At 41.3% G+C, this 18,659-nt stretch overlaps 1 protein-coding gene across 1 annotated transcript in view; it reads left to right on the top strand.

Annotated features, from left to right (window-relative positions):
• The window catches only part of MAN1A1 (mannosidase alpha class 1A member 1), a 158,623-nt gene that overhangs the window by 88,445 nt on the left and 51,519 nt on the right, over nucleotides 1–18,659 (top strand). The window contains exon 6 of the mRNA XM_080664001.1: nucleotides 13,233–13,327. Within this exon, the coding sequence (XP_080520127.1) occupies nucleotides 13,233–13,327 (95 nt within the window). The remainder of the gene's footprint in view (nucleotides 1–13,232; nucleotides 13,328–18,659) is intronic.

Here is an 18,659-nt window from a genome sequence, read left to right as displayed (position 1 = left end):
AGACTATAGTTAAAAAAAAAAACTATGAACAAATTCCTATGCGCACTGCAGGCCCGGGACAAGTCGGCTGCTAAGCAGGACAGGCAGCGGCACCCGGCGGGCCGGATAAATGTCCTTGGCGGGCCGCATGTAGCCCGCGGGCCGTAGTTTGAGGACACCTGGTATAGTACTAGAGGCCCGGTGCATGAATTCATGCACCAGTGGGGTCCCTCAGCCTGGCCTGCGGGATCGGGCTGAAACCAGCTCTCCAACATCCCCCGAGGGGTCCTGGATTGCAAGAGGATGTACGCCAGGCGGAGGGACCCTACTGGTGCATGATCGGGGCCGGGGAGGGACGCGGGAGATTGGCTGGCCGAGAAGGGAGCTTGGGAGGGCTCCAGGGCGTGTCTTGCCTGTCTCACTCAGTCCCCATCTGCCGGACCTCAGCAGCAAGCTAACCTACCAGTCAGAGCATCTGCCCCCTGGTGGTCAGTGCACATCATAGTGAGCAGTTGAGCAGCCTTAGCATATCATTAGCATATTACATTTTAATTGGTTGAATGGTAGACTGGACACTTAGCTTATCAGGCTTTTATTATATAGATTTGTCTTCCTCTGTCCATGAGTTTCACTTTTTTTTTAAACGCACAGTGCTGCTATCTGGGTCTTTCTCTTACAGCTTGTTCTTTTGAGCAGATCTAATAGATCAGTTTCTCAGCTACTAAAGGTGATTCCCACCTGAATGATAAGATATCCACCAGTCACAGAAGAAAAGATGTATACCTGATGTGCATAGATCATATTGGGGGAAGCCTGCTTTCTCTGAAGCTGAATTTACCATCTTCAAATACACCCAAATGATAACTTTCTCTGCAGTTTTACACAGTCTCCTTTCTCCGTATCTGTGATGCTGTGGCCACTTTTACATGACCAGGCGTTGTGATGGCGAGGATTTGCCTGGTGACATCGTGCAGCACTCACAACCATATTTTATCCATCTTCTCTTTTTGCGGGGTTTTTTTTTGGAGGAGAAATGGAAGTTATTACTTCATCCTTTCCTGTGTATCATAAAATACTACTCTGTGGATGTTTCTCCACTGTTCCACTTCAAAAACAAGTATTATTATGAGTCATTGACCACAGCCGTCTTGTTTACTTACATATTCCAAGTGCCTCTTGCAACTTGGCATGTAGGACATAGGCACTCAATAAATATTTGTTGAGTAAGTGAAATGACATTTTTAAAAGGTCAGAATGATAAAAGAAGTTCCTTTGTAAAAGTTTATAATTTAGAAAGTTTAAATTATGTTGAAGTGTGTGTGTGTGTGCGTGTGTGTGTGTGTAATAACTTTAAAAAAGCGTTCAGATAGTGCAAGAGTGGCCACAATGGACAAGATGTTATATGTCCTGTTGGTTAATATTTGTTTGTATTTTAAAGAGAAAATGCCTCTATAATTATTTCAATTTTACATTTTCAAAACTCTTCTGATAGAAAAGTATTGAGTTATGTGACATTTTGGTATTCTGATGGTGATTGCTATTAATATAAGGCATTGTTTCATTGAATTATTTGTGGTGCTGTAAGAATATAACTGATCTACTAAAAACAGATGTAGAGTTGTCATGAAATAGTATATATGAAAATATTTTAAAATTTCTTAATTTAAATGAAAAATATTTAAGATGCTTTTAATCATGGTAACAATCCAGGGATTGGCAAAGTACCAACACACATTCATTTACATTTTGTCGTGGCTGCTTTGATCCTGCAACTATAGTTAGTGAATGAGTCAATGAATTAATGAATGCCCTCTGACCAGAAATTTCACTTACAAACATTTACCCTGAAGAAAGTCATGTGTACAAATAAATATGCACAGGGATGTTCATACCACTGCTGTCTGTAATATCAAAACAGTAGAAACCCAAGAGTCAAATAATAAGGGACTGGCTACATTGTAGTCCTTTACAGAAAGTCTTTGCTAAGCTCTGACATAGAGTGTTGTATTTAATATAGATTCAGTTGCTGGGATGGTTTTAAAACATTACAACATAGTACATATGGAATGATACCATTTTTCTAAAAAACATGGAGTCAATACTATTTAAAAGGATAGATGCTTAAGATGTTAACAATAGTATGTTAGGATTAATGATGTCCTATAATTTTTATTTGACAATTTTATGGTTTTTTAATAATGAGAATATATTCATTGAGTAATGAGAAAATTTTAATTTGGGTGTGGGAAAAAAGAACAGGAAAAAGAGAACTTCTCTGAATTCTAAGGTGCAAAGACATTTTTCTTCGTTTTGTAGATAAAGAAACTGAGGCTAAGAGAGGTCAGTCAGCTTGCCAAGGGGAACAAACATGAGAACAATTGCACTGCTCCCTAATTTTCTGTCCAGCAGCATCACCACTTAATAATTTAAAATGTTCACCCATCAGCTGACATAAAATTTTGAACTCTTTGCCCAGAGGTACTTAGAGGAATCAGTGTAATCCTATATAATAAAAGGCTAATGTGCAAATCTACCGAATGGTGGAATGACCAGTTGCTATGATGAGCACTGACCACCAGGGGGCAGACGCTCAACTCAGGAGCTGCCCCCTGGTGGTCAGTGCACTCCCACAGGGGGAGCACCACTCAGCCAGGTTCACGGCTGGTGAGTGGAGCAGCGGTGGCGGGAGCCTTCCCCCGGGCCTAAGCCATCAGTCAGACATCTGCCGAAGGCTCCAGGACTGCAAGGGGGCCCAGGCTGGGCTGAGGGATCCCCCCTCCCCTGCCAAGTGCACGAATTTCATGCACCAGGCCTCTAATATATAATAAAAGATTTTATGCAGAAATCAAAAACCACCAGTTTGCCCTAGCCCGTTTGGCTCAGTGGATAGAGCATCAGCCTGCAGACTGAAGGATTCTGGACCTCATTGCAGACTTGATCCCCTGGGGCACGTACTGGAGGCAACCAATCATTGTGGCTCTCTCACACTAACGTTTCTCTTTGTCTCTCCCCCTCCCTTTCACTCTCCCTAAAAATCAATGGAAAAATATCCTCGGGTGAGGATTCACAGCAACATTAACAAAAACAAACCCATGGGTTTAATGGTATTAGATGCACAACCAGATAGGTCTCCATTGACTTGACCAACAATAACAAAAAGATTAATTTACATGTTGCCTTTTTTTTTTTCAAAAAAGAAACTATGTAGGTATGGCCACTTAGTTTATTTTGTAAATCTGTGAACTCTTACTGCTAAATAATATACTAATTCACTGCTTTTTCATACTTAGAGAGTTCATAGTTCAAGTTATGTCACCTGACACAAAAAGGGCACATTTCCTGAAGTTTATTCCCTTCCCAAAAGATAGAAACTTCAGGCCCAGGTACAGACAACTGTTTACAAAATTACTCCAACGTAGAAGGAGAGCCATAGTGAGTCACCTTCGCTGTAATCAGCTGATAGCAAATCACCGGAAGAAAGAGCAGGACCGCGGAATGCAGACATGAAAAAGCTCAGCAGCTTTCGGTCCATTTGTATGGACAAAAATGCTAACATCTTTCAGTTATTCCTGAGGAAACCACTATCTTGTAGCAAAGAACAATGAAGATGATAGCTATTGTGATAGCTCTTTAAAAAGCACTTGTGCCTTTAATCACATTTAAATACCCTGTGATTTGGGGGAATGATTCCCTATTCATATACCTAGAAACTGAGGCACAAAGCGGGTGAAGTGAATGTTCAAGATAACACAGCCCAGGCAGCTGATGACGGGGCCCCAACTCCTGGTCTGCGTGTGATGCTGGTGCTGAGTCACCAAGACAGGATGCCCGTACATGTCACTAAATCAAAAGAACTTAACAAGTTTTTGAAATCATTGCAAAGGAAAAGGTTAAACTATAAACATTTTAATGCTCTTTAGCAGTGAGATTAGGGATCTGAGACAATTCACTAACATAGAATGATTCATAACCCAAAAATGCCCGGGAATCATAATACACTTGCATAGATGAGGCTGTTGCTTTCTTCTTCTTATCTTTCTGATGAACAAAGGTTTCCCAAGTCCAAATTTTGTATATTCCAAATGGTTTGTGCTGTTTACCTGCAAGTGTAATAATAAACAGAACACTCCCTATTTTAACGCTGTGATGTCACATATTAACAAGCTCTATGTGATAGGTTTCACAAATTATGTTAGAAGTCATAGCTAGATAGGGTACATGCTTTCATAATTCCTGTGTCTTTAGCAGGCATGGTTTATTTTTAAATGTTTTCTTTTTGGTATGAAATGTGGGTTCAACTAATTGGCATACTTATCTAATGTTAAATGTTATTAACAATATACTGCATATTTTTCAGAACATCATGTTGGTAACTTGCCCATTTTTTAAACATAAATTGAGATAAAATGAGCAACTCAACAACTCATTTTTAAGCATTCTGTGATGGTTTGGACTGCTTTGCTGTTATTTACTGGTGTTAAAGCATCTATGATAACACAATGTGGGGAACACCTCAGACTAATTCTAAGCACAGGAGCCAAATAGCCTTTCCTTTTCTGTGCACTTTTAGCTTCCATATGGAATGCATGTTAGAAGAGGGACATAGAATTTTCTATCATCATACTATATTACTTTTCCCAGCTCCCCACTCTGCACCATTTATCTCTACAACAAACGTTTTTCTTTGGGAGACACTTTCTTGAAGGACCCTAATTATTTCTCAAGCTATTTCCTCTGTCAGACAGCCAGTATAATTTCTTGGTGTTGTCATTTATGTATCTTTGCCCCTTATCTCTCAGGAAAGTTCCATAACCAATCAGAAGTGAAGTTACCCATCTTCATGGTGCAGAACTAGTGAGCAGCAAGCCCGCACTTGAACTTGGGCCTCCTGACTCCCTGTTCAGTGTGTCTGTTACCACCTTGACCCTAGCTTCTGCTCAGGGAAAACACAAACAATTTCCAGGTGTAGGTAGTATTGGTTTCTGCATACCTGGATACTGGTGATGTCTACCTTGAACAACAGCCTGAAAATTTCCCCAGTTTCCTCTTCATTTTTCATCTTGCTCTCTTAACTTTAGAAAATCTTGCCAACTCAGAACCAAGGAATGAAATCAGAGCCCTCAGAGAAAAAAAATGAGTGTTCATTTATCGACATTTATTCATTGTGAGTGGGGGATAGCATAAAAGCAAACTTTAAAAAAATTAACTTGCTATTAACTTTTTTATGAAAATAAATATCTATACATATAAAGAGGTAATATGCAAATTAGGCCAGGACTCCGTAACGGGTCACGACCAGACAGGAGGAGGTTGCGCCCACAGGAGAGGCCCGGAGTGGAGATGGAGACAGAGGCGGGGGGCCTGCCTGAGCCAGCGCAGTGGCTCGGGCAGCCCGGAGCGGACACAGGTAAGGGGGCCGGGGGATGCTGAGAGTCAGGCACGGGTCCTGGCCTTTCATGGCACCGGTCCGGCCGGACTCCCACAGCGGCCGGCGCTGTGCGAGTCAGTCGCGGGTCCCAGCCCCCCGCGGGGTGCCTCCTTGTGTGATTTCAATCACGTGCTGGGCCTCTAGTCTTTTATAAAGATAGTTAAGTCTAAAATACCTATTCACGCCCTAGCCGGTTTGGCTCAGTGGACAGAGCATTGGCCTGCAGATTGAAGGGTCCTGGGTTTGATTCCGGTCAAGGGCATATGCCCGGGTTGTGGGCTCAATCTCCAGTAGGGGGGCATGCAGGAAACAGCCAATCAATGATTCTCTCTCATCACTGATATTTTCTATTCTCTCCCTCCCTCTCCCTTCCTCTCTGAAATCAATAAAAATATATTTTAAAAATAAATAAATAATTAAATAAAATGCCTATTCACTAGTGCATTCTGCATCTAGATTTATAAAGTATAAGAAGTGTTCTTGCCTTTAAGCTTTGTGCTTTCATACATTAAAACTCAAGTCGAAGGTACAATTATATTGTTTCTTCTTTTCTTTTTTTATATATATATTTTGTTTCTTCTTAAGTTTCGACTCAAGGTTACTGGCAGGTTAGTGTGCATCGTGCATATCCTTTATGTTTTGAATACACAAGTTGAGGAGATCTTAGTGCTTTAATTTTTCAGGAAAGTGAAGGACACTCTCTTCATCTAATTGCCTAAAAGCTAAAGGCTGAATTGTACTGAATCACAGGGAAGAAAAACAAAACAATTGACAAAAGTGTTCATGTAATTAAAACCTATAAACTTGAAAAAAGTGAAGTTCATAATGCAATTTGAGAAATAAAACAAATAAGTCTTTTAATTTTTAAAATTTCAGTTTGGGATTTTAATTAATTAGAGTGAAAATGCAAAGATGAAAAATAGGCAGCAGAGTGAAGATGTGCACACATACCCATACAAGGGACTCACCGGGGGCGTCCCTCTGCATCAAAGGAGTTGCAGGTATCCGAGGCGGCGTGGACCCAGCACCCACATGGCAGTAGCTACCATCATAGCATCCCCCGTGAAAGCACTGAACAAGAAGAGGGCCTCTCTGAACCTTAGTTTCCTCAACTGTAAACCAAGATTAGGGGAATAGTTGACCTTGGCTGTCTCTTCGAGCTGTAAATTGCTACTGTATTAATTATTTTATATGTCTTCACTTGAATATTTAACCTTTAGAGGTCCCACTCTAAACCAAAAAGCCAGAGTAGCTCAGTAAGTTGATTGAATGATTAAATTTGGTTCATATTATGTGTGTTGATCGACTCAGCTAACAATATATGGGTTATTTCCGTTATTGTTCAGCCAGATATTTATCATTTCTCTGGCATCTTGCACTGAGAGCTTTTTGTAGCAAAAATGAGTAATAGGTAAACTCTGCTTTTATTACTGGGGAAAATCAGTGTTTGATCTTTTAGCAGTGAAGTTTTCAGCAAGCGCATTTGAAGACAGGTTTTGATATTGATTGTGCATTTAAACCGAAGCATGCATGAACTGAAACTGGTTCTTTCCAGCACTGACTGTTCTTCTTCACTTCTTCTTCCTTAACTCTTTGCTCTGGCATGTAAATATATTGTACAGTTCTTCAGGGATCTGCAAACTAGTAAAGCAAGGAAAGCCAGACATCTTGTTTTACAGCCTTGTCTAATCCTATTTGTAAGGGTGAAGTAAAAAGATAAATGTTTTTATTTGACAGACTGAAATCTGAAGTTTTTTAAACATTGGTCAAAGACTGTGCTGGTTTTACTTAAGTGTAATTGAAAAGATACAGTTTGGGTATAGTTATTTTGAAATTCTTAACTTTAGACCATAAATGTTTTTATCTAAACCTATTTGTGAGTTGCATGCTTTAAAGATTATTTTATAAGCTGTTTCATAATATTTTACCACCCTTCTTTCAGCATATATTAGTTTTTATTTTTACTGTGAGTGAAATAAGAATCTCTCTTATGCAGAATTTTTCTGAAGATTCTTGTTGAATCATAAAATGTTTGCCCATCTCAAACTGATTGGTGAATTGTGCAAATACCCTATTTAATTTTAATGGCCATTTTTAAAAAAATAGAAAACATCTATTGTCGACATGGATTGCATTTTATTTACTATCATTTTTCATCTTGTTCTTTTAACTTTGTAAAATCCTCTTCACCAAATATAAGTACCAACAAACCCTGGAAATCAAGACTGACGAAGAATCTGGTGGCAAGTTAGCACTTAATCTTCATAAAACATGGGCATAATTTTGCTCTTTTGCCAGTCTCATTTCAGTACTAGCTTTATGACTTCTGAATACTAGGGGTTTTTTTCAGTCTTAAATCAAAAGTAGAGATTATGAGCCCTGCTCTCCCATTTTACTGGGGAAACAGAACCAGAAAAGTTAAGTGACTGTTGCAGGCCTCCCATTGAGAGAGCCAGTCCCAGCACCCACATGCTGGCTGGGGCTCAGTGCTCTGTCCATCATGCCTGCCCATTTGAAGGAGTGCTGAAGTACCATTTAGTGTACTTCTTGTGACCATTTGCTTTCCAGCACATTATCCAAGATGTGCTAGTTAAAATTTAACTGCCCTTTAGAATGATTTGTGACATTTCTCCTTTATTCTTTTAATAATATTAACTTGGTAAGCTAGTCTGGAATTTTATTACCTTCTGGCCATGTTAGCTAGAAAGATGTTCTCTTTGAGAATCTAGATTCCTCCTCCAAGTAACCTCTCTTCATATCTCGAGAGAAGGTAAATCAAACATGAAGAATTGGAACTGATTCCGGCTCACATATGATTTCATTGAAAGCATCACTAGCTTAATGTTAGAATCCAAAACTCTTTTGTAATTGTGCTCAAGACTCCGGAATACTTGACAGAATTATATGCAGATAGTAGAAACCAGTGGAATGGGATGGAGTGATTCCCAAACACTGGAATATCAGTGGTTTCTCATCATAGTGCCCCAAATATGTCTATTTATTAAATGAACATTTATTATTGAGCACCAGTTACTTTGCTAGATGCTACACACACCACCACCACCACCACCCAATAAGGCAAAGTCCATGCTTTGGAGGCTTCCATTATGAAATGGAAATTAAAAAGATGAAGTGACAAACAATAAGCGAGAATGGCCAACTTTATGGGGAGTTGTTGAAAAAGACCTCTCTTAGAAAGGGATATTTGAAGGGGTCACTGAAGTTAGGAACGGAACAGGAAAGTGGAGAGAAAGAGCTTTGCAGCCAGAAGACAAAACCCTTGAGACAGGAAGTGCCATTGTTTCCTGTTAACTGAGAATAGAAATATCTTGCCCCATGCTACTCACAGAAATACTGTGCTATCAATACATTTAAAAACCACATGACCTAATCCGAGGTGGCTATGTACTAACTAGTATAGTAGGAAAGAAGGAAGAAATTGAGGGTTTTTTCTCTACTTTTAGAAAGAAAATTACTTGGGGATAAAAGAAGGAATATAACTTGCTTTCTAGAATCAAATGCTGCATTGTGTGATACCAATGTAGGTGTTCACAGAAGGAAAAAATCTTGGCCTTGCCTTGGCCTTAATAACGGGTTAAATTGTATGGGCCAGAAGGAGACAGAAAAGGGTGTTTCAGGATGAGAAAATTATGTAAATAAATATACTTAAGGTGGTAAGGTGGCATCACCAATAAAAACAAAGATAGAGGTGTTAAATAACCTTATTGTGGTCATCATTTCTATATATATAAAATCATGTTGTACACAATGTTATATATCAATTATATCTCAATAAAGATAAAGCTGGGGAACATTAAAAAACAGATAATAGAATGGACTGAACTTGAGTGAGTGCTTGAGACCATGATACTCAAGCTAGAGCCAGACTGGTCTTTGAGAGAACAGAAGATAATAGATTGATAGAGGTCATTGAAAGGTCAGTAGACCAGTTTTGACCTGATATTTGAGACAACAGAGGGAATCAGTATGGTTTCTTGAACAAGAACATTGGATACTAAAAAGAGAAAATGGTAGACTTGATTGGAGGACCTTCTTTTTCATCATGCCATTTCATTGTACCCAGCAATGAAAATATGGATTATGCTCATATCATGGAAAGGGAATGAGCTATATATGAGACATTTCAGGGACTGAAGAACAATAAATCTAAAGTCAAAATGACCATGCTCTCAAGCCCCAGGGACTCAGAGTCAATGTCAGTGATGGAACTAGGGAAGTTTGCCTGGGACATTAAATGATTGATTTCATCTTGGACATGTTAAGTGTTAGGAGATAACAAGACACCCAAACTGTGACATGAGCACACAAATAGAAGTACAGAACTAAAGCTAAAATGGGAAGTTGAATTTAGGAATTCAAACAGGTGATAAGAACTGAGTGCTTAGTTCCTGAGAATGAATGCTTATGATTAAGAGTGTGTTTATTGGGGGAGGGAGCACACACACACAGAACCTGAGTAGAAGGTACTAAAACAGCAGCTCGGTAAAGGCCAAGACCAGAAAGAATTTCAAGCAGTTAAATAAGGAAAGTTCTTGGGGAAATACCATTATTATCATCACTATGAAAACTACAACTAACCTTTTAGAGTAGGTGCTATGTATTCTAAGATCTTTAAATGTAATAATGTGTTCATTTCTTTCCACAGCCTTTAAAATAGTAAATGCTATTGTTATTCCCATTTTAAAATGAGGAAATTTAGGTACAGGGAGATTAAGCAGTTTGTCCAAGGTTCCCCAATTTGAAGAATGTTTTTAAAGCCTGAACCCGTAACTCACATGCCATAAGATTATACTATTAACGATGGTGTTTTAACTACATAGTTTGACTTTTATCTCTTGTAAGTTTCTTGAAAAAGAGTTAATTTACAGTTTTAAGAAATTGGGTTGAAACTAGAAAGTCAAGAGATGGCTGAGCAGTAATTGGATAATCCCATACAGCAGAAGAGAACTTGGAATTCTCTAGGGTAAAGCAGAGAAAGGAGGAAGAATATACCTTTTGGTCTTTTTTTTTCTCTCCTCTCTTTCCATGCACTGTTAGTTGTTAGAACAGGAAATTGTCCACTTTAAAGAAAGTTATAATAAATTGGGGGTGGGGAGGGAGAAACATGGTACCTCTATTTTATTTATTTATTTATTTATTTTTTAGCTATTTCTATATACTACAAATGCCTGGACTCCAGGAATATTACTTTATCTAAATTGATTGTCAATCAGAGTTTTACATTTAAACACACTACTTTCTTAATTTCCATTACTAAATGAGAGTAGGATCTCAGAAATAGCGCCAACATTGGTATTACGGGGTAGTCTTCAGTGTGGGAGCTCACGTACGTGCCCAGGTTTCTGTGTGGGGAGACTCAGGTCTTGGGAACAGGCACTGTGGACTGGAACCCATCCTCTGGAGAAGCCACACTGACTGCTTTATTATTTTTTGCTTAAATATATATTTTTATTGATTTCAGAGAGGAAGGGACAGAGAGAGAGAGAGATAGAAACACCAGTGATGAGAGAGAATCACTGGTCGGCTGCCTCCTGCACGCCCCCCGCTGGGGACTGAGCCTGCAAATCAGGCATATGCCCTGGCCGGGAATCTAACCGTGACCTCCTGGTTCACAGGCCGATGCTCAACCCTGAGCCATGCTGGCTGGGCCATACTGACTGCTCTGACAGTGCTTTCATTAATGCTTTCCCATTGGTTGGGAGAGGTCTTTGCTTTTCAGGGCTCCCCCAGCCTTCCTCGCAGCTCCCTTGTTTGAAGGAGAGGCAAAAGGAAAATGTTTAGTTCCCAGCCTCCCGTGCTCAGGCACACCATGTGACAAGGAGAAGGGGTAAGGCACCTGCTTGCTGCCACAGCTGGAGCCGTCCTTCCTCCAACGAGTAAATTAACTCTGTGCTTGTCTTCGGACCAGAACTACGAATGGATGTCAACCAATTAACCTTCCTAAAGCATGATTTTCTCAAGTGCATTGGCTGCTCAAAAACTGTCAATATTTTTCCATTTTAACAGACTAAAATTCCTAGCCTTTCATTTATGACCTTCCGTAGTTTAGGCCAACGCTGTCTGTGTGTGCCTGACCTTATTTAGCAGCATTCCCCTCTACCGGCCTGCTCCGTTCCTCCTGCAGGTCCCCACGCACCGCCGCCTGGGTTTAGGCCGATGCCTTCAGAGATGCCCCCTCCGCTTCCCAGCCTCACCCCAGGCTCTAGCATTATTAACCCCTCATACATGCTGCATACAACCTTTACGGAAGTGCCTCTCCACCACTCAGCCTTCTGAACTTCCCTGAACTCGTAGACAATTTTATCTCCAGCTCCCGTTTATCTGTGTTCTAGATACGTATTTTGCATCTGTTATCTTCTTTACTAAATCCTGGGCAGAATCTGTACCTAATTTAATTTTGTATCTTTCAAATCACTTACACTTACCATTAGAGGAAGTTAAAACTGTCAAGGGCTAAGAGGCCATATCGATTACTTATAATAATATGTCTTTTTACAACTTTATTTTTTGTGGGTGTTATTTTTATTTTTTTTATTAATTTTATTGGAGTGACATTGGTTAATAAGATCACATAGGTTTCAAGTGTACATTTCTATGATACATCATCTGTATATTGCATTGTGTTCCCACCACTCAAAGTCAAATCATCTTCCGTCACCATATATTTGGTCCCCTTTAACCTTTACTGCTGGAGGCTAAGTCCAGCAGGTCATAATAAATGCGAGAAGTCCTCAAAAGGTTGAATGGACTCTTTCAGCAGGGCTGAAAATTTGCATGTTATTACCTGCTGCTGGAACAGCTGAGGGCAGTTCTCCCAACCTGATAATAATTTATTGTTCACCAAACCTTACCTTTGATATGTATATCTGCTTTGCTGTAGGGCAGTGGTCAGCAAACCTCCACTCGAGAGCCACAAGCAGCTCTTTGGCCCCTTGAGTGTTCTAACGCCACTTCTTCAAAATAGACTCGCCCAGGCCGAAAACCGACTTCTGTGCATGGGCCATGAAGTTTCAATTGCACTGTACATGCACACCCGCACGTGGTATTTTGTGGAAGAGCCACACTCAAGGGGCCAAATAGCCGCATGTGGCTTAGGAGCCGCGGTTTGCCGACCACTGCTGTAGGACAAAATGTGGAAATAAAAAGCCAGGGGTCTGGAGATTTTGGAGAGGTTAGTCACTAGAACTAAGTATCTGTCTGACCCCCCAAAATGCCTTCCAAATTCATATTTCTTCTCTAGTTTTTTCATTCATTTATGCACAGCCCCTTAGTAGATGCAAAAAGACCCCAGTACTTTACTACCTCCATCCCCCTGGTCTTCTTTCACTGTGACATCATAAATAAGTGATGAGAGAAAAGGACTAGATATCCTGATTTTTAGTCCAAGACTTATCCACCAATAACAGTGGTTCTCCCCCTGGCTTGCACATTGGAATCACCTGACATCACCTGTGATGCTTTAAACTATTCTGATCTGGAAGCCCCAAACCACAGAAATTAGAATCTCAGGAGTGCAACCCAGACATCTGTATTATTTAAAGCTACCCATGTGATTCTAATGTGCAACCAAAATTGGAATAAATGCCCTACAGCACCATGGCCCTTGTACCATTCTTGCTTTCCTTGTACCATTCTTACTTTCCTAGATAATTATATTTATTTGGGAATTCTTTTAATTTGAAAAAATTTTAAATTTTTCATATATAGAAAATTTCAAAGTAGAAAAGTGCTAGATAAGAAATAGCAATATAGTACATTTTGTTTTGCTTACAACCGAAGCTTACTTGACTGTTTAACTTTTCAGATATTTCGAGAGAAAGCAGTGGAACTTGGGGTAAAATTGCTACCTGCATTTCATACTCCCTCTGGAATACCCTGGGCATTGCTGAATATAAAAAGGTAAAACTCTTCATTTTTTGACAACATATTTTAAGTTGAAATAGACACTGGGTGGATAATTACTTGTATGATGTCAGCCTCTTCCACCATTGGGAGTCTTGGCATCTGTCCGTGTGTTGGAAGTTACTAATTTTTCAGTGTTCCGTGGCCTTAGATGGGTCCTTGTCATGGGATAGCATGACCCCAACAGAGTCATCCAAGCCAGACATGATTTGAGGTTTTCATTCTCATGGTGACATTGCATCCGAAAAACTGTCTCCATAAATTCCAAGAGCATCCCATTATCTTTAAAATTGTCATGAAAACGTTTCAGAGGTAGGACACTTGGACTAATCAGATCTTCCATGCAACCAGACTGGGAGCACCTGAGGCTGCCCCACCCACAGGTACAGGAGGGAGGGGTGTGACAGTGGGTGCCAGTTACAAATGCCCCACATTGGGCGCCAGTTGTGATTATCCCATGTTGGGCACCAGTTGGATTGTCCCCCTCCACGTCCCGAGTGGTTCAGGGTTCAGGTTCAGGGTTTGGGCTCTGGAGGAGGCTGCACACAAATGAAAGAGACTAGACAAGAAAATATTAATTTGGGAATTGGGGGCCAGGCGGAAGCCCAAGAGAGGACTACACTTTGCTCTGGCCTTGCCATCCTTTTTATTGAGGTCTGGGGTACACCCATAGCCCTTAGGCAGGCAATTCCAGTAATAGCTCCGTGATAGCCCATCAGCAAGGATTTACATAAGATTAAAAGGTGGAAGTTGCTTCAGCTACCATTGTCTCAGCTAGACAGTGGGTGCATGGCTCTGACCCTTGCCAGAACCTCAAGGTTGACCAGCCTTCCGGACTCCTTGTCCACCTCTTTCTGCTAGTGAAGGCAATGGGCAGCTTCCAACAGAGGGGAACCGCTGCATTGACTAAGATCAAACCAACCTGCGCATCCCACTTGGGTGGAGAACACTGGTGTGACAAGTCCATGGGAATGTGGCCCCAAGAAAAACCTGGGCTGAAGACTGTCTGATATTCTCCCAGGGAATAGCTTGAATTTTCATGATAGCTTGTGCATTTTGTTAAGAATTTTATCTTAAGCTTTCTTCTTAACTCCTTCTTCCCCATAAGTAATTAATTGCATATGTGCCTCTTGGTAATGATAATAATGGTAGTGATAATGATGATGAGAACTGTTTATCCTATCTAATAAAAGAGTAATATGCAAATTAATCATCACTCTGCTACACCCACAAGCCACGCCCACCAGGCAATCAAGAGAGAGTATGCAAATTAATCCCAACCAAGATGGCTGCAGCCACAGAGCAAGCAGGAGGCTTGGGTTTCCCCAGCAATGGAGGAAGCCAAGCTTTCCACACACCCTGGTGGGCCCAGGCCTCCACTCAAGGCTGCAAAGTTTCAATTATAGAATATAAATAAATCCCAACAAAAATGGCGGCAGCCACGGAGCTGGAGAGAACAGGAGGCTTGAGTTGCCCCCAGCGATGGAGAAAGCCAAGCTTTACACACACCCAACAAAAATGGCAGCAGCCACGGAGAGAGCAGGAGGCTTGGCTCCACTCAAGGCTACAAAGTTTTAATTATAGAAGATAAATAAATCCCAACAAAAATGGGTACAGCCATGGAGCAAGCAGGAGGCTTGGCTCCGCTCCAGGCTACAAAGTTTCAATTGTAAAAGATAAATAAATCCCAGATACCAGGGCCTCCGCTTGGGTCGCTGGGGGGCATGGCCGGCCTGCAAACCACCACATGCCCTCACCCAGGCTGCCCCACACCCCAAGGCAACCCCCACCCTGATCCGGACGCCTTTCAGGGCAAACCAGCCGGCCCCCACCCGTGCACCAGGCCTCTTTCCTAATAAAAGATTAATATGCAAATTGACTGTCACTCCAACACACAAGATGGCTGCCCGTATGTGGACACAAGATGGCCACCACAAGATGGCCAGCAGGGGAGGTCAGTTGGGAGGGACCAGGCCTGCAAGGGAGGGCAGTTGGGGGCGATCAAGCCTGCAGCGGGGGGGCAGTTAGGGGTGACCAGGCTGGCAGAGGAAGGAAGTTGGGGGCGACCAGACCTGCAGGGAAGGGCAGTTGGGGGGGACCCAGGCCTGCAGGGGAGAGCAGTTGGGGGGATCAGGCCTGCAGGGGAGAGCAGTTGGGGGGGATCAGGCCTGCAGGGGAGGGCAGTTAGGGGTGACCAGGCCTGCAGGGGAGGGCAGTTAGGGGCAAACAGGCTGGCAGGGGAGCAGTTAGGCATCAATCAGGCTGGCAGGGGAGTGGTTAGGGGGTGATCAGGCTGTCAGGCAGAAGCGGTTAGGGGCAATCAGGAAGGCAGGCAAGCATGCAGGTGGGAGCCAGCAGTCCTGGATTGTCCAGAGGGATGTCCGACTGCCCGTTTAGGCCCGATCTCCTACAGGGCTTGGGGCTAAACGGGCAGTCAGACATCCCTCGAGGGGTCCCAGATTGGAGCGGGTGCAGGCTGGCCTGAGGGACACCCCCCCACCATGCACGAATTTTGTGCACCGGGCTTCTAGTAAAATCATAAAATATGAAGCTTTGTTATAGACAGACATTTTGTACATGCTACCACATTTAATGCTCACAACAATCCAATAATGTCCGTACTGATGTTATCTCCATTTTAATAACAAGAAACTCGAGTCACAGACAGATTAAGTCATTTGCCTGACATCATGCTATTTATAAATGGTAGAACTAGAAAATGTACTTAGATGTTTATGCACACATGATATATAGGCATTAATTAAACAGCTTTCTTGTTTTATAAATGCCAAGAAACTGTACAGGGTGGTTTGGCAGGGTTAATAGAGATTTCTTCTTCATTATTTACTTTATGACTTCCTTTCCTAAAATTAATTATGAAAAATCATCAGTTAAATGTCATGCAGTATTTTCATTTGTGTGTTATATATGTATGCCTTGAAATGATTATGTCTATAATTGTCGGGGGAGGGGGGTCCAGGGGCAGTGATGCTGAGGCAGTGAAATGGGAAGAGACCACACAGCTGGCCCATGTTAATAACTGAGGTCGTTCTCTAGTGCTGTGGTCGGCCAACTCATTAGTCAACAGAGCCAAATATCAACAGTACAACGATTGAAATTTCTTTTGAGAGCCAAATTTTTTAAACTTAAACTTCTTGTAACGCCACTTCTTCAAAATAGACTCACCCAGGCCGTGGTATTTTGTGGAAGAGCCACACGCAAGGGGCCAAAGAGCCGCATGTGGCTCGCGAGCCGCGGTTTGCCGACCACTGCCCTAGTATATGTGATATCTCAGGATCTATGTTCCCTTTTAAGGGGCCTAGGCTTTCTCTGTGATCTTGAACACCAAAGCATATGCTGCCACAGGTCTCAAGGCCGTGGCAATGAGCTTGGCTTAGAGGCAGCATGGCATTTGTTAGAGGTTTTTTTTTTACTCATGCGGACCATCTCTATTACCTTCCACATCTTCAGCCTTCGGATTTATAGACAGTATTCTGACCTAGAAACTACTGTATTCCCTGAAATAAGATCTGGTTATAAAAACACTGTGCACATTTAACACAGTTTCCCCTACCCAGTAGCTCTGGGGAAAATGATAGGGGCAGCACAGTACACTGAGCTAATTGGTTATCAGGAGACCTGGTTCTAGGTATTTTATAGGTGCTGTAGGTTCGTCTTCAGAGCAATCATTTCCGCTCTCCAGGCTTATTTGTAAACTGGAAGTTAGGCCACTTCATTTGTTCTTTTGTGAAAATTTCCAGGTTCACAGGCCACTTTGAAATTCCGATGAAACAGGGCCCTCTCCTCATAAATCGCCTATTCCTGCGTACACATGTTTTTACAGTTTCCAAAAGCAAACCGTGCCATACGAGCCCACTTATGACCCAAGGACCCGGGTTTAAAAGACTGGAGTGAGTGATCACGCCAACCCTCTACCCTAGGATTTCACAGAACTAGTTCCTGTTGCTTCCTGGAAGGTAATGAAATTAGACAAAAGGGTACTAAAGCTAAGAGAGAGACATGTGGGCCCACATCTTTGCAAAAAGTCAGTCAATTATTGTAAGGTGTTGATACCCTTTAATTAGTTCTAGCCTCTCTTGAAATAAGCATAAGAAATTGGATTATTTTAAAGCATACTTTACTTAGTGTTTATTTCTAACAGCAGGAGCATTTTTCCTTAGGAAATCTGTCCTCAGTGTACAGTGGAGATATTTTTTGGTACATAAAGGAATACTTCTAGAAACTATTAAATACTGAATCTTCTACGATCTTTCCTATCTGTGCTTCTTGAAAATTCATTAAATGGGACATTCAAGTTTTTCTTAACACCTTACTTTGCATTTACAGTGTTTTATATGGATGTTATTATTTAATTTCAAAGATTATAGAAAAATTGGATGCAGTGAAAAATAATGTGCCATTTCATTTATGTGTTATCTAATGTTTTCAAGTGAAACTAGAGGAAATCAGGTGACTGTTTGACAGCTGATAGGCAAACCTTTAATTTCTTCCTGGCATCCTGTATGAATTTTTTATTATATGTTTTATCCACTCTCAATTCCATTTACTAAATAGCAGTGACTTGCCCAAATTTACACAATAAGCCTTGGCAAAATTATTAGTAATATCATTTCATTAAATTCCTCCAATCCCTTTGTCCAACCAAATCCACTCATCGAGTCCCCTCTCCTTCCAGCTGTGAACCTGATTTGGAAGAAAACATTTCCTATTTACCTGCAATAATTACATTTAGGGATACACTGTTGATGTCAACCTAGACATATATGCTGTTTTATCTGAATCTGTGTATGTTTACAGTTTGGGCCCGGGGATAGGGACAGCTGCCATGGAGCTTCTTTGCTAGGTTTTTGAAGGCTGTCACCAGTAGAAGGCTCAAAAAAGAGAAGAAAAAATATGTCTGGCACAAGCACATTTTCTTAATTACTCTCCCAGGAAAAGGGAGTGTCTGTAGAAGGATGCCCAAGAGGGAAAAAGTGCTGGAAGATGCTGTTTAGAGTAGCTGTGCGTTCACTGTTGACTGGCTTTGAAACTCTTGATAATAATTATGATGGGAGAGGCACAGAGTATGCCATCTATAATATAATCCGGCTCTTCCCTCTCAATTCTGAAAATAGTTATGGATGCTGCTCTTTGCCAGCAACTGTCTGTTCACAAAAATGTGAACCTGTTGGTATTATCTATTCACATCTCTCGAGCATTCAGGTTATTGCCTAAAGATAATTGGTTTCTTTACCTTTTCTTGGTAAAAAAAAAAAAAATGAATAAATAAGCATGTATTTGAGAACCTGCTCTGATGAAGGTTTTATGC

This window comes from Plecotus auritus (assembly GCF_963455305.1).
Source record: "Plecotus auritus genome assembly, chromosome: 4".
NCBI lineage: Eukaryota > Metazoa > Chordata > Mammalia > Chiroptera > Vespertilionidae > Plecotus > Plecotus auritus.
This window is presented reverse-complemented; position numbering and strand designations above follow the sequence as displayed.